A 15,265-nucleotide genomic window follows, 5' to 3' on the forward strand; every position below is an offset into this window, starting at 1 on the left:
GGCTGGAAAAGCTGGGGGAATCTTGGAAACACACGGACAGGGGCTGGAAAAGCTGGGGGAATCTTGGAAACACACGGACAGGGGCTGGAAAAGCTGGGGGACTCTTGGAAACACACGGGCAGGGGCTGGAAAAGCTGGGGGAATCTTGGAAACACACGGGCAGGGGCTGGAAAAGCTGGGGGAATCTTGGAAACACACGGACAGGGGCTGGAAAAGCTGGGGAATCTTGGAAGCACACGGACAGGGGCTGGAAAAGTTGGGAAAACCTTGGAAACACACGGACAGGGGCTGGAAAAGTTGGGAAAACCTTGGAAACACACGGGCAGGGGCTGGAAAAGCTGGGAAAACCTCAGAAACACAGGAAAGGGCTGGAAAAGTTGGGGGAATCTTGGAAACACACGGACAGGGGCTGGAAAAGCTGGGGGAATCTTGGAAACACAATGGCAGGGGCTGGAAAAGTTGAGGAAATCTTGTAAACACACGGGCAGGGGCTGGAAAAGTTGAGGAAATCTTGGAAACACACGGACAGGGGCTGGAAAAGCTGGGGGACTCTTGGAAACACACGGACAGGGGCTGGAAAAGCTGGGAGAATCTTGGAAACACACGGGCAGGGGCTGGAAAAGTTGAGGAAATCTTGGAAACACACGGGCAAGGGGCTGGAAAAGCTGGGGGAATCTTGGAAACACATGGACAGGGGCTGGAAAAGTTGAGGAAATCTTGGAAACACACGGGCAGGGGCTGGAAAAGTTGGGAAAACCTTGGAAACACACGGGCAGGGGCTGGAAAAGTTGGGAAAACCTTGGAAACACACGGGCAGGGGCTGGAAAAGCTGGGGGAAGAGGCTGACAGGCAGTCCCAGTGTGCAGGGACAGTCAGGGGTGAGGAGGGCTGGTGGTTTGTCACCAAAAATGATATAAAAAATTATCTTGTGGGCACAGACAGAGCAGTGAAGACTCAATTTATTGCAAAATTCCAGAAGTCGCCGATTCCAGGTATCTTTGTTTTGCAGAGAGCGGCGTTAGCCAGCACAGGCAGGATCTCCAGAGCCATCTCCCAGCTTTGGCAGCTCCTGGGGTGAGCTGGGCTGCACCTGCCCCTCCAGCCAAGCCTGTGCAGAGGCAGCAGCTCCTTAAGGAGCCAAGGTTCGGTCAGCAATTCCTTCATCCCCAGGGCTGGAGCATCCCGAGTCCCGAACCCAGCCTGGCCATGACAAACCACCAGCCCTCAGCAGGAAAGTTCTGTCTGTCCACCCAACTCCAACCCCACTGACAGGATTTGGTGGAGGAGAGGGGCTTTGTTCCCAGTACACAATTCCTGCCCCGGGCTGGGAGGAGTTCTGGGATTTTTAGTTTAAATCCAGCAGCCCCAGTGCTGGTGGCTCAGAGCAGGGCAGTGACAGCAGTGGTGGGGGCACTGCTGGGTTTCCTGAGTGCCAGGGGAAAGGATGAATTCCCTGGCACGGAGGCAGGCTCCCTCTGCTTTGGTCGGAGCTGGAATGGTTTAGTCCGTTCTACCCACTCTCTTTAAGAGCAAGTAACAGAGCTCAGGAAAGATCCACAAGTTAAACCAGAAAACAGTGACTGGAGGGATTTCTGAGGACAAAATATGATTGAAAGGAAGGCCGGCAAAGCAATGGCAGGAAAAGAGCCATGGTGACAGTGACAGGTATCACAGGATCAAATCCCAAGGACAAAGAGCTCGTGGAGCTGGTACTGAGGGATACGGGAATATTTAGGAGGACAAAATTCAAAGGGAAAAAACCTGTGCTTGAAGCTGAACAGCAAACAAGTGTCCAGTGTCTCTGGATAACACTGCAGGGCTCCTCCCCTGCCCAGCCCCACTGCTTCCCTGAAATCCTGTCCTGTCCCTCCTGTCCCAGCTCTCCTGCCACATTCCCTCCGTGCTGCACCGCCCAGGACACAACTGAGCTCCTTCCTGACACAATGAACTCCTCCTCCTCGGCCACCTGCTCCAGCTTCCCCCTCCGAGCACAGGAAAACCCCAGTGCAGCCCGAGGCTGTGCCAGCTCTTACCTTTGAGGGAATTCAGCGAGAACATCTCCATCCCAGCGGGAAGGGTGGGTTCCTGGGACAGCAGGAGGGAGCACAAAGAAACTGCAAGTTAGAATTGGTATTGCCTTTAAAATGTTTCAGGTGCTTCTGCTTTGGCTCTGTGGTGAAAATGAGGGGTTCTTAAAAGCCTTTTGGGCCAGGATGAAGTAGATTATTGTCATTATTCCCTTTAAAGGAAAAAAAACCCCAAAATCCAGAAGAAAGAGAGCTGTATTTTTGATAATGTTCTTTACTGAAACTGTGTTAAATTTCCTATTTCTTTTCTTACTAAAATACCTTTTACTCAAATAAGAAAGCCAACTTTGTTTTGGGGTGTTTTATCAGTCATGCCAAGTATTAAATACACTGCAGGGATTCTTGGAAACAGTAACAAGGATTTTCTATAAACTCAGATCAGATGGGTGAGGATTGAAGGTCATCATTTACACACAAAGTCAGTTTGGAGCTGGACTTCCACGATCCTGGTGGATCCCTTCCAAGTCAGGATATTCTGGGATTCTATGGACATTAACTGTGCCCATCCATGACTTCCTGAGCATGCAATTAATAGCCTGCAATTATCATTCCAATTATTCACTTTTGGCTTTCAATAAGACAAAATTACTTCAGTAGCAAATTAAAAAAAAAAAAAAAAAAAAGGCTTCAAATAAACCCACCCCATTTTCTGGCTACATCTCTGGACGTGACGCCGTGTCCATGGGTCCCTCCCCACGGACACCAGCCTGCCCTGGCTGCCAGCACCACACCTGGCCTTTTCCAAGGATGAAATCAACAAAAACAGCGCAAATGGACTTGGCAAAAATTCAGCCCCACGTGTGCTGTGGTGATTCTCGGAGGGAAATGTCCCTGGTGTGAGAAATCACCGCAGGGAACAAAGTCAGGGAGCTCTTCTGTGGTCCTGGAGCCAGATTCCCAAGGCTGGAGCTTGGCACACAGCAGCCTGTGCCCCTTCCATGGGGATCATCCCAGCCTGGCTCGAACTGCCCCAAAGCCAAGGGGATTTGAGATGAGTTGGGTGAGTCCAGTACTGCTCCGACAGGAAAGAGCCAATCCCTGAACGCTCCCAAGGCGCTGCAGAGAGGAACCCAGCAGTGGGACAGGGAATGCTGCAGGGAATCCAGCTCCCAGGGCACTGGCCACATCCCCCTCCACACCCTGACCAAGGAGGGGCAGCTGTTTGTGGGGGTACCCCAGGGAATCCCTCCCTCAGCGGCCTGGGACAGGGCGGGCAGATGAACTGCAACATTCCCTCCTGGGAGTCCAGGGAGCAGGAACAAAGAATGCCTCACCCATGCTGGGGTGGGAAAAGGGCTCTTCCAAAACTGCCTTTGAGCTGGAGAGGGCAGGGATGGATGGGATATTGGGAATTGGGAATTCCTGGCTGGGAGGGTGGGCAGGCCCTGGGATGGAATTCCCAGAGCAGCTGGGGCTGCCCCCGGATCCCTGGAGTGCCCAAGGCCAGGCTGGATGGGGCTTGGAGCAGCCTGGGACAGTGGGAGGTGTCCCTGCCGTGGCCTCACTGGATGATCCTTACACTCTCCTCCAACCCAAATGGGTAAATGCAACACAAAGGTGGTGGAAATGGCCTTTTCTGCTCAAGAACAAAGAAATAAAAAATCGAGACCCCTCCTGGGATGAGGTTCCAAGGTGAACCACTGAGATCCCCTTGGATAAGCAAGATTCCAAGCCAGCTGTTCGTAGGATCCTGTCTGCAGATCCCAGCCGGGCTGGGAGCCTTACTGGGAACCAGTAAGAGTCAGACTGGGTGGGAGCGGGGCAGGACAGGGAGGAGAATAAAGGATCTGCTGAATCTGGACAGCAGGATCCCAACCTGGGGATCACTTTTAGCACATCCAGCAGCCTGGGGGAAATGCCAGGGCCTGCTCCTGCAGATCCTGATCCCAAATAAGGAGCAGTGTCCAACTGTGGCAGCTGCTCCAGCCCCCAGGGAAACACAGGGATGCAGGACCAGCATGGAAAGGGCTACTGGAAGACTCAAAATGGATTTTGTCTGAAGACAGGAGAGATGTGGGAGCCCTGAGGAAACTGGGTTTGGGAAGAAATGGCCCAGGATGACACAGGCCAGGCAATGGAATGAGGGACAGGACAGCTGGAATGAGAATCCCCGGGAGCGTGGAGCCTCGTGCCTCACACCCAGCAAACTCCAGAGTCCTGGGTGGCACAAGAGACACTTCAAAAAGTTTGTTAGGAACACACTCAGTGCTCCTGCTGCAGAGTGAAACCAGGCAGAGCGGCACAGAATATTGTCAGACAAAACCCCAAGGGATGGGAAGGAACCGGGCCTTCGCTGGGGTTCCTTGATCCCCTGGAAAACAACTGCATGAGGGAAACCCGCATCCCCGAGAGAGACGCAGGAAAAATCACGGCAATTCTGCTTATTGGCTGCTGGGATACTCCAGCAGTGTTGGAAGGGGCAGAGCCCCGACTGCTTTGTGAGGAGAACAAAGGAGAAATCCTGGTGTCTCCACATCAGCCCCAAGGATCCCTGCCCGGGCCCCGGGCAGAGCCAGCACGCCACTCGCAGCAGTGATTTCTTTTTTACTGCTGGTTATCCGGGCCGAAGGAGCGGCGGGTCGCTGCAGGAGACGTTTCCTTACGGACAGCCCTGCAGGATCCTCGCTGCGAGCAGCGGGAAGGGGCGACGGCCAGGGGCCGCAGCTGCCAACGGGCAGCCGGGCCAAACCGGTGACCGGAGCGACACTTCCCGCGGCCACGGGGGAAAACGGGGCCAGCGGGGACACCGGGGCGAGCCGCAGGCGGGCACGGAGAGGCGGGGGCGGCAAGGGCGGCGGGAGAGCAGCTCCGTGCGGAGCGGAGCGGAGCGGAGCGGAGCCTGCCCAGGGCAGGGACGGAGCTCCGGGGACAGCCGCGCTCCCGGGGCCGCTTCCCGGCGCTCTCCCCGCCGCCTCTCGCCCAGGGCCCGCGGGGAGCGGTGCGCCGGAGCCTCCCCGAGCATCCCCGGGGCCTCCCGAGCATCCCCGGCGCCGCCGAGCATCCCCGCCCGCGCCGCCCCGCCCGCGCAGGCCGCGGCCCCGCACGGCCCTCCCCGCCTCACCCCGCTCTGCTCGGCGCCATCCCCCGCTTCTCCCCCTCCTCCCGCCGCCGTCCCGCCCCCGCGGCCCCCCCCGGTTCTCCCCAGGGGTCGCGGTCCGACCCCCGCCCGCCCAGCACCGACCTCCGCACCGCGACTGCCGCCGCCGGGCCGCCCCTCGGGACTACAGCTCCCGGCAGCACCCGCGTGCGCTTCCGGCGCGGCGCGCGCTTCACTTCCGGTCCTTCCCCGGAACTGAGACGGCCCGCGCGTTCCCTCGGGCCAGCGGCGCCACGGTGCGGAGCCGCGCGTGGGCGCGGGGCGGGGTCCGTCCCCATGGCAACGGCACAGCCAATGGGCGGTGAGGGCTGTTCCCATGGCAACGGCACAGCCAATGGGCGGCGCGGCCAGGGGGGGCGCCGTGGCCGCGGCCCCGCCGCGGGACCCGCTCGGGCCCCGGCCCCGGCCCCGGTGCCGGTCCCGGAGTGCGACCCGTTCGGGCCCCGGCCCCGGTGCCGGTCCCGGAGTGCGACCCGTTCGGGCCCCGGCCCCGGTGCCGGTCCCGGAGTGCGACCCGTTCGGGCCCCGGCCCCGGTGCCGGTCCCGGAGTGCGACCCGTTCGGGCCCCGGCCCCGGTGCCGGTCCCGGAGTGCGACCCGCTCGGGCCCCGGCCCCGGCCCCGGTGCCGGTCCCGGAGTGCGACCCGTTCGGGCCCCGGCCCCGGCCCCGGTGCCGGTCCCGGAGTGCGACCCGTTCGGGCCCCGGCCCCGGTGCCAGTCCCGGAGTGCGACCCGTTCGGGCCCCGATCCGCATCCCGGTGCCAGTCCCGGAGTGCGACCCGGCCGGGCCCCGATCCCCATCCCGGTGCCAGTCCCGGAGTGCGACCCGGCCGGGCCCCGATCCCCATCCCGGTGCCAGTCCCGGAGTGCGACCCGGCCGGGCCCCGATCCCGACCCCGGTGCCAGTCCCGGAGTGCGACCCGGCCAAGCCCCGATCCCGATCCGGGCCCCGATCCCGATCCCGGGAAGGACCCGGCCAAGCCCCGATCCCGATCCGGGCCCCGATCCCGATCCCGGGAAGGACCCGGCCGGGCCCAATCCCGATCCTGATCCCAGTCCCGGCCCCGATCCTGGCCCCAGTTCCAATCCCGGGGAAGGACCCGTCTGGGCCCAATCCCGATCTCAATCCCAATCCCGATCCCGATCCCGGGAAGGACCCCGCCAGGCCCCAATCCCAGTCCCGATCCCGGGAAGGACCCCGCCAGGCCCTAGTCCCAGTCCCGATCCCAATCCCAATCCAGATCCCGATCCCGGGAAGGACCCCGCCAGGCCCCAGTCCCAGTCCCAATCCCAATCCCAATCCAGATCCCGATCCCGGGAAGGACCCCGCCAGGCCCCAGTCCCAGTCCCGATCCCAATCCCAATCCAGATCCCGATCCCGGGAAGGACCCCGCCAGGCCCCAGTCCCAATCCCGGCCCCGATCCCGATCTCGGTGCAGGACCTGGCCCGGCCTGATCCCAATCCCGATCCCGAGCGGGGAGCTCCTGGAGCAGCTGTGGCCGCCCCTGGGTCCCCGCAGAGCCCCAGGGCAGTGTCCCCCTGGGGCTGGGAGCAGCTGGGACAGGGGAAGGTGTCCCTGCCATGGCAGCGGTGGGATGGGATGGGATGGGATGGGATGGGATGGGGATGGGGATTGGGATGGGATGGGATGGGATGGGATGGGGTGGGGTGGGGTGGGATGGGATGGGATGGGATGGGATGGGATGGGATGGGATGGGATGGGGATGCGGATGGGGTGGGGATGGGGATGGGATGGGGATGGGATGGGATGGGATGGGGTGGGGTGGGATGGGATGGGATGGGGATGGGGATGGGATGGGATGCGATGGGGTGGGGTGGGATGGGATGGGATGGGGATGGGGATGGGATGGGATGGGATGGGATGGGGATGCGGATGGGGTGGGGATGGGGATGGGATGGGGATGGGATGGGATGGGATGGGGATGGGATGGGATGGGAATGGGCATGGGGATGGGATGGGATGGGATGGGGATGGGATGGGGATGGGGATGGGATGGGATGGGATGGGATGGGATGGGATGGGATGGGATGGGGATGGGGATGGGGATGGGGATGGGGATGGGATGGGATGGGATGGGATGGGATGGGGATGGGGATGGGATGGGATGGGGATGCGGATGGGGTGGGGATGGGGATGGGGATGGGATGGGATGGGATGGGATGGGGATGGGATGGGGATGGGATGGGGATGGGGATGGGATGGGATGGGGATGGGGATGGGGATGGGGATGGGGATGGGATGGGGATGGGGATGGGATTCTATGGCTCTCCCAAGGCAGACCCGTCTGGAGTTCTTGGCTGGACTCACCGCGCTGCCTTTTGAGAATGGCAGCTCTGAAATGGTGAAGTTCAGATTTCTGGATGTTTGGTGGGTTTATTATTCCCCATATCTCCAGAGCTCTCCTTTCCTGCAGGTGTTTGTTTCTGCTTGGGAGTGTTCAGGGACAGGGGAACATTTACAAACAGAAATGCCAGGGACGGTTCTATATAGGGATTGGGATTCTAATGAAGGACTTTTTGGTGCTCTATTTAATAATGTGGGAACTAAAATATTATGTATTTTTTAATTATATACATGTTTCTGCTTAAAAAAAAATCTGTTATGTTAAATTCACAAATAAAACATTAGTAGAGACTCAAAACCAAGTGTTTTCTATAAAGGAAATTTGGGGGAAATTGCTTCATAATGACCCATTCCATGGGTCTGGATGTGGTTGTGGAAAGATAAAGGCACCCGGCAGTGAAGACTTGGTGCAGACACCTGCAGGTAATTATGTCAGCGCCTAATTTACTCCCTAATTGGACCCCAGGCTCTCCACACCGGGCCGAGCAGACCAGAGCGGTACCGAGGGCACGGAGGTGTGTCCGGGGCCCGGAGCAGACCAGAGCGGTACCGAGGGCCCGGTCCGAGGTTCGGGGTCCGGAACGCTCTCTTGCCGGTACCGAGGGCCCGGTCCGAGGTTCGGGGTCCGGAACGCTCTCTTGCCGGTACCGAGGGCCCGGTCCGAGGTTCGGGGTGCGGAGCGCTCTCTTGCCGGTACCGAGGGCCCGGTCCGAGGTTCGGGGTGCGGAGCGCTCTCTTGCCGGTACCGAGGGCCCGGTCCGAGGTTCGGGGTGCGGAGCGCTCTCTTGCCGGTACCGAGGGCCCGGTCCGAGGTTCGGGGTCCGGAGCGCTCTCTTGCCGGTACCGAGGGCCCGGTCCGAGGTTCGGGGTCCGGAGCGCTCTCTTGCCGGTACCGAGGGCCCGGTCCGCGGTTCGGGGTCCGGAGCGCTCTCTTGCCGGTACCGAGGGCCCGGTCCGAGGTTCGGGGTCCGGAGCGCTCTCTTGCCGGTACCGAGGGCCCGGTCCGAGGTTCGGGGTCCGGAGCCCCCGGGGTCCCTCGGCGGGAGCGGCTCGGGCGGGGCCGCGCGGGGGCGGGGCCGGTCGAGGGGCGGGGCCGCACGGGAGCGGCGCGCGCGTTCCCGCTGGCCTTCCCGACCACGTCCCCGAGCACGTTCACGTTCCCGTTCGTGTTCCTGTCCGCATCCCCGAGCACACTCGCGAGCGCGTTCCCGTGCCGACCCCCCCCGAGCGCGTTCCCGTTCCGACCCCCCCGAGCGCGTTCCCGTTCCGACCCCCCCGAGCGCGTTCCCGTGCCGGTCCCGAGCGCGTTCCCGTGCCGGTCCCGAGCGCGCTCCCGGGGTGGGCGGGGCGCGGGCCGGGGCGCGGCGCATGCGCGGCGCGGGGCGCGCGGGGACAATGGCGGCGGCGGCGCTGGCGGCGGGCGGAGGCCCCGGGAGCGGCCCCGCGGCGGCCCCGGCGGGCGGGCCCGGCCCCGCGCTGGCCGCGGCGCGCCGCAAGGACGGCGGCCCTGCCGGCAAGTTCTGGGAGAGCCCCGACACCGTGTCCCAGCTCGACTCGGTCCGCGTGTGGCTGGGGAAGCACTACAAGAAGGTGCGGCCCGGCGGGGGCGGAGGGCACCGGGAGGGCCGGGGGTGGGACGGGGGGGGGGCCGGCGGTTTCCTCCGCTCTTTGTGAGCCGCGGCGGGCGCGGGGCCGGGCCGGGGGCAGCCCCGGGCACATTTCCGTTCCCTCGGCGCCGGCCGGTGCCCGGGGCCGTGTGTGGGGCAGCCCCGGTGGCCCCGGGACGTTCCCGCTGCCCGCGGGGGCCCGGCCGGTGCCCGCTCGCCCCGGGCAGGGGCTTTCCTGTGCGGGCAGGTCCCGGCCCCGCCGGGTTTCGCTGCAGCCGCGCCCCGGCGGTGTCGGGAGCGCTGGAAACGGGGAGGAGGAGCGCACCGGGACGCCTCGGGGGCTGTTGGGAGCCTTGCCCCGAGTTCGCTTGCGGCAGCGGCACTGCCGCCCTGGGGCTCCTCTTCCTCCTCGCACGCTTCGCCTGCTTCGCTTTCAGTGTGTGTGTGTTTTTTCCCCCGTGTGCTGATTCTCTAACCTCGTTTCGGTACCGAGCCGTGGAGGACGGCCCGGTGGAGCTCTGCAGCGGGTCCGCCCCGCTCGGCTCGCAGCGGTGCCCGGGGATGCTGCGCGCCTTCCCCTCCGCGCTGCCCCGGCTCTGGGGCAGGCCCGCGGTCCGGCGGCCCTGGAGGAGCCGCGGCTGCCGGTTGGGTTCTTTGTGTGGCCGGGAATCTGAACCGGGAACCCGAGCCGGAGCGCCGGGGGGTGCAGGCAGCTCGGGCTCGGGTGTGTTTTTCCAGTCCTTCCAGCTCGGGTCGGGGTGTGCGGCGCAGTTTGGAGCGGCGGCTCGAGCTCTTTGTGCCGCCGGGGCAATGTGGCAGAACATCCGCGCAGTTTGGCTTGTTCCGCCTGCGGTGCTGTGCTGTCCCACGCCCTGGAGGAGCTGTGGTTTTGCCTTTCTTTCCCCGTCCTGGCCGAGCACCCCGGCATCCCGGGAGATCGCTGCTCTGGGAAGGGCCCGGGTGCCCTGCTGAGCACGGAAGTGTTTGCTGTGGCTCTGAATCCCCGGCCAGGCTGCCTCTCCCTGTACTGCCTGGGCAGGGTGCGCGAGGTGCAGCAATGGGAGCCAAGGGAGAGCCCCTCCTTTCCCGTTGGTTTTCAAAATTAGGTAGCTGTTTCTCGTGGCTCTGGAAGGAAGGTAATTAGAGTTGGGCTAAGGACACTGTACAGGGCCAGTGGGTTTTGGAATGTTGCTGTGATAACCCTTTAAAAAAATGAAAAGTAATTTTGGTTTGAGGAAACAAGAAACTGATACCAGTGCTCAAAGATAAAGCCTTAACACTCCAGGAGGGAAGGGCTAGTTCCCTTTTGGATGTGCTCTAACTGGTCTCTGGTTCATCTTGCTCTGTTTTCATCCTGCTGTAGGTGCGTGGCTCCTTCCAGAGAAGTACATGGTGATTTTAACTGGCTTGTGTCCAGTTTATACTCTTAAAAATAGATGTTTGTACATCTCAGTGGTGAAGCTGTCAGGAGCAGTTGGTGTGTCCGGCTCTAGGAGCTCCAGGGACACTGGGGACCAGCTGGAGAGAATCCCAGAGCAGCACCGAGCTCGGTCAGGGATCCAGAGGTCCTGGGGGGCAGGGAGATTGGAGAGCTGCATTTACAGCGCTGCTCATTTTGTCTCTAGATTAGACAAGACTTTAATGTTGAAGAGTTCTCTGTGTCTCTAGAGTACAACAGCTGTTGGGGAGCTCTCTGTGTCTCCAGAGTACAATTAAGAGCAAAAGAGGTTTCAGTAGTAGCGTGGAAGACTCACGCTGGACCTTGAGAAACTCGTTGACAGGCAGCAAACACAATGATGGAAAATGAAATTATTGGTGTTGTACTGAGCTGATTTATTCCAGGCTCCCTCCCGCTCCCAGTTTGTGTGAGTGATGTCTGGAAGTGGGTTTGTGGTGTTCTGTGCATCAAGGGATGCAGGAGGTGCCCAGCTCCTCTCCAGGCAGTATGGGTGCAGTAGGGATGGTGGAGCCTTGCCTCCCTGGGAGCTGGGAATGGGTCCATGTCGTGGGTTTGGAGTCCTGGGGCATCTGAGAGACTTACATAGAGCAAAGTCACAGGATCCTGGAATGGGTTGGGTGGGAAAAGCCCATCCCGTTCCACCCCTGCCATGGCAGGGACATCTCCCACTGTGCCAGGCTGCTGCCAGCCCTGACCATGACACTTCCAGGGGCAGTGGATCCACAGCTGCTCTGGGAATTCCATCCCAGCCCCTCCCCACCCTCCCAGCCAGGAATTCCTAATTCCCAATCTCCCATCCAGCCCTGCCCTCTGGCAGTGGGAAGCCATTCCCTGTGTCCTGTCCCTCCATCCCTTGCTCAGAGTAATTTGGGTAGGCTGTAATGGGTACCTTGATGTCACCATAGTTACTTAGAAATTCACACTTCAGAAGTAAACTAGGCAAGTCTCTTTTTATTATATTAATGCTCATCTATCTCTAACATTGGGCATTGTTTAGGCAGTTCCTTTGTCAGTAATCCCTCGTATCAAAATAGGGTGTCCCAAAGCAGTTATTTGTTGTCTCCGAAACCTCTTTCTCAGGTAGTTTGGGAGGGGTTTTAGCAGCTGCCTGATGAAGGATGCAGCCCTGACCCTGCAGCTGTGCCCCCCAAGGAGCCACTCCGGTGTGCTTTTCATATCCAGGGCAGTCTGTTGACCTGGGAGCTCTGACAGCTCTGCCCCTCTGAGACAAAAGGCCGGAGCAGCTGATTTTTGGGAGGCAGGAGGAGGGTGTTGTGGTTTTTAAGGAGCAAGTGGGATGTTGGGTTAGAGGGGATCGGGGCACGGCTCAGCGCAGGGGGCTCTGGGGTCCCCCTTGCCCTGTGGAGATGGGTCTGAGCACATCCCTGAGCTGGGGCTGCTCCAGGCCTTGGGCGGATGCCCGGGGAGGGTCTGCAGGGCGAGAGCTCCAGGCAGAGCTGGGGTCTGCTCCTCCCCACCACGGATATCGCAGCAGGGCACGGGCTGGTTCCTGGCAGCTGCTGGGGACAGGCAGTTGTGCCACCAGCGTGTGGGCTGGGCACCAGCTGCTGTCCCCGCAGCCAGGGGCTGCCCTGGCAGCTCTGCGGCTCTGCTGTCCTTGGCAGGGCCCTCCCGGGACTGCCTCGCCTGGGGTCCGGGGGGCTTCTGTCTCCGGGGCTCTTCTGTGCTCTCACCTTTGAAAAGGAGCAAGCGTTTAACCCAAATCAAAGCATTTCAGTGTGGGTTTTCCCTTGGCTCTTAGGTGGTGCCCTGAGCTGAAATGCCCTTTGTCTGGGGAAGGTGTGTGCACAGGGCTGCCCGCAGAGCTGAGCAGAGCTGATGTGGGTATTTGAGGTCCGTGCCACATCAAAGCTGCCTGTGGATCTGTCCCCCATCGGTGACCAGTGTTTCCAGGGCAGCTGCAGTGCAGCTCTGGCTGCAGTCATTCCCTCTGCTGCTGCTCACACTCTGCTTTCTGACCACACATTTTCTGCTTAAAGATAGGGGGTGGTTTTGTGTTTCTAATTATTGTGGAAAGGTTGGAACGCTCTGCTGTGTCAGTGGGGCTTTGGCATTTCAGCACGAGAGCAAAATCCTCTTATGGAACCGGGCATCATTCTGTCCTCTGGAATTCACTGCTCAGAAACCTTTATTTGCTGCAGGATCATTTTGTGGGCATGAGGGCAGGACCTGGAGACCTGTTGGACTTGATGCCTCTGTGATCCCTCAAACCCACTGTGAATTGATTGGGAAATTGGCTGCTGTGCTTTACTGCTTAAAGTTCCATTTGTGCTGCTCATTAGGATGCAGAAATGATGGAGGGGAGTCTTGGGCTTCTTTTTGAAGGGTTTTTCCCCTTATTGTTCAGGGAACCTCAGGCAAGGTAATGGGCTTCTCATTAAAAGGATCTGCAGGATAGTGGCAGTGCAAAGGAGGATGGGAAGGTGTTGCACTCCTTTATAGCTTCCAGCTGTCAGTGCCTCCTGCAAGAGGTAAAAATGGGAGCTGCAAGAAAAGGAATGATTGCCTTAAAAAGTTCCCATGTCTTAGAATAGGCTTTGCAAGGTGCATTCTCATGTAATTTTCCTTTTTCTCTGAAGAAAAATACCTGAAAAAGAGAAGCAGAGTAAGTCAGTACACGGATGCCAATTCTTCTGGATTTGTTTTTTGAAGGAGGTTCATAAAATCCCAGACTGGTTTGGGTTGGAAGGGACCTTAAGGATTCTCCAGTGCCACCCCTGCCATGGCAGGGACACCTCCCACTGTCCCAGGCTGCTCCCAGCCCTGTCCAGCCTGGCCTTGGGCACTGCCAGGGATCCAGGGGCAGCCCCAGCTGCTCTGGGCACCCTGTGCCAGGGCCTGCACACCCTCCCAGCCAGGAATTCCTAATTCCCAAGATCCCATCCAGCCCTGCCCTGTCACTCCAGCCCTTGTCCAAAGTCCTGTGCAGAGCCAGGAGTCGGAGTCGGTGATCTTTGTGGATCCCTTCCAACTCGGGGTATTCTGTGATTTTGATACAATTAAAGCATTAATTCCTGGGGGAGGGAAGAGGGCAGATTGAAGTGCAGCTTTGAAATGTTAGCCTTCAGTTCTTTCCAGGCTCGTGTTTCTAGTTCAGGATTTATACCCAGGACAGGTCACTGGGGAGCCCCCTGGGAATTTGTGTCCTTTGAGTTGGGAGGATTTAATTTCTCAGATACGTGCCTGCTCCTGAGAAAGTGCTGGGGGAGCTCGCATCTCAGGGTGGTCAGACACTGAAATGATAATTGTTTCCATTCTCTCAGTGTCTTTGTGGTGTCTTTGGCTTTGGAGCTGATGCTTTGCAAAGCTCACTTAGGTTTGGCTGGTGTTTGGCACCACAGCTTTAAAACTTTGAGGGTTCTAGGTCTCAAAAGCTTTTTTTATTTAAGGGGTTTTAGAAGAATCTGATTTGAGGGAAGAGGGAAAGCTGAGAGTTACCCAGCTGAGAGACTGGGGTAGCTCAAATTGCTCCATGTTCTACCTGGAAAAGTGATGTTTGTTCTCTTGGAAGTCACCTGGCACAGCGAGGAGGTGACATCCAGTGAGTGAATACTGGATATTAGGGGTGGCAAAAACTCAGCACCGTGGCAGGGGTTTAATATTCCATGCTGTGATTTTACATTCACCATGTAAATGTAATTTTATTGAACCTTGGGAGCTGCTCACATTGTCCCACAACATCGCAGGCGCCTTTGTGTGGTTCAGCTTCTCCCTCTGTGCAGGACATCCTATTTATACCAAAGGGCTGCTCTGAGGATTAATTAGGAGTTGATTGCAGCAGGGGGCTGTGAAGTTACTGCAGAAAGCTCTGTGTGTGTGGGGGCAGCACGAGCCTGTTCCTTTATTAGGAGCTGAGATCAGCCTGAGTGGTTAATCCTTGTCTGGAGCCAGCCTGAGGAGCTGGCCATCAGCCACAGGTGAGTGCTGGGTGTTCAGCCTGAGGCTTGCAAAATGCTTGTGCTCGGTGCTTCCCCTGTGCAACCCCCCCTCCAGCCCTTCCCAGCCACGCAGGCATCCCGAAATGCTGAAACTCTGCTCTGCAGGTGCAGGAGGGAGCTGGGGTGCACCAGGCAGCCTTCACTCCCAGCTTCCCCGCTCCAACAAACGTGTGCTTTTTGTCTTGCAGTACGTTCAGGCAGATGCTCCTACCAACAAAACATTGGCTGGGCTGGTGGTGCAGCTGCTGCAGTTCCAGGAAGATGCCTTTGGAAAACATGTCACCAATCCTGCCTTCACAAAGCTTCCTGTGAGTACTGGGGCTCTCACTCTGCTGGCACAGCTCCGTGCCCTGCTCGTGGGACGTGCCCGGGGCATTGGGACATCCCTGCTCCAGCCCAGGCTCTTCCTGGTGCACCCTCTGGAAGGGCTGGAGTAGCACACCTCTCCTTAGTGCAGGTTTTCAGTGTAATACAGCTTATTCCCTGTATATTAGAAATGGTTTCTGGAACGCTGTGGGAAGCTTTTAATTTCTGCTGAAACTCAGTGTAATTCATCGGTTTTAAGTCAAATCTGGACTGGTGCATCCTAAACTGAGTGAGTAAAATGCACTTTCCAAGGCAAACAAGCTCCCATTGGGTGTTAGGTTGATTAAACTCCAGGCTTGTGAAGTTGCCAAGGCTGAGAAACGAC

The 15,265-nt window shown here is 59.3% G+C and overlaps 2 protein-coding genes across 2 annotated transcripts in view; one reads left to right on the top strand and one right to left on the bottom strand.

Moving 5' to 3' along the window:
- The window catches only part of DHX30 (DExH-box helicase 30), a 30,773-nt gene extending 28,585 nt beyond the window's left edge, over nucleotides 1-2,188 (bottom strand). The window contains exon 1 of the mRNA XM_068176501.1: nucleotides 2,034-2,188. Coding sequence (XP_068032602.1) covers nucleotides 2,034-2,064 — 31 coding nt within the window. The 5' untranslated portion in view covers nucleotides 2,065-2,188. The remainder of the gene's footprint in view (nucleotides 1-2,033) is intronic.
- A 6,733-nt stretch (nucleotides 2,189-8,921) lies between these two features.
- The window catches only part of SMARCC1 (SWI/SNF related, matrix associated, actin dependent regulator of chromatin subfamily c member 1), a 63,250-nt gene continuing 56,906 nt past the window's right edge, over nucleotides 8,922-15,265 (top strand). Inside the window, exons 1-2 of the mRNA XM_068176570.1 lie at nucleotides 8,922-9,139; nucleotides 14,763-14,882. Of these exons, the coding sequence (XP_068032671.1) occupies nucleotides 8,945-9,139; nucleotides 14,763-14,882 (315 nt within the window). The 5' untranslated portion in view covers nucleotides 8,922-8,944. The remainder of the gene's footprint in view (nucleotides 9,140-14,762; nucleotides 14,883-15,265) is intronic.

This window comes from Anomalospiza imberbis, chromosome 1 (assembly GCF_031753505.1).
Source record: "Anomalospiza imberbis isolate Cuckoo-Finch-1a 21T00152 chromosome 1, ASM3175350v1, whole genome shotgun sequence".
NCBI lineage: Eukaryota > Metazoa > Chordata > Aves > Passeriformes > Viduidae > Anomalospiza > Anomalospiza imberbis.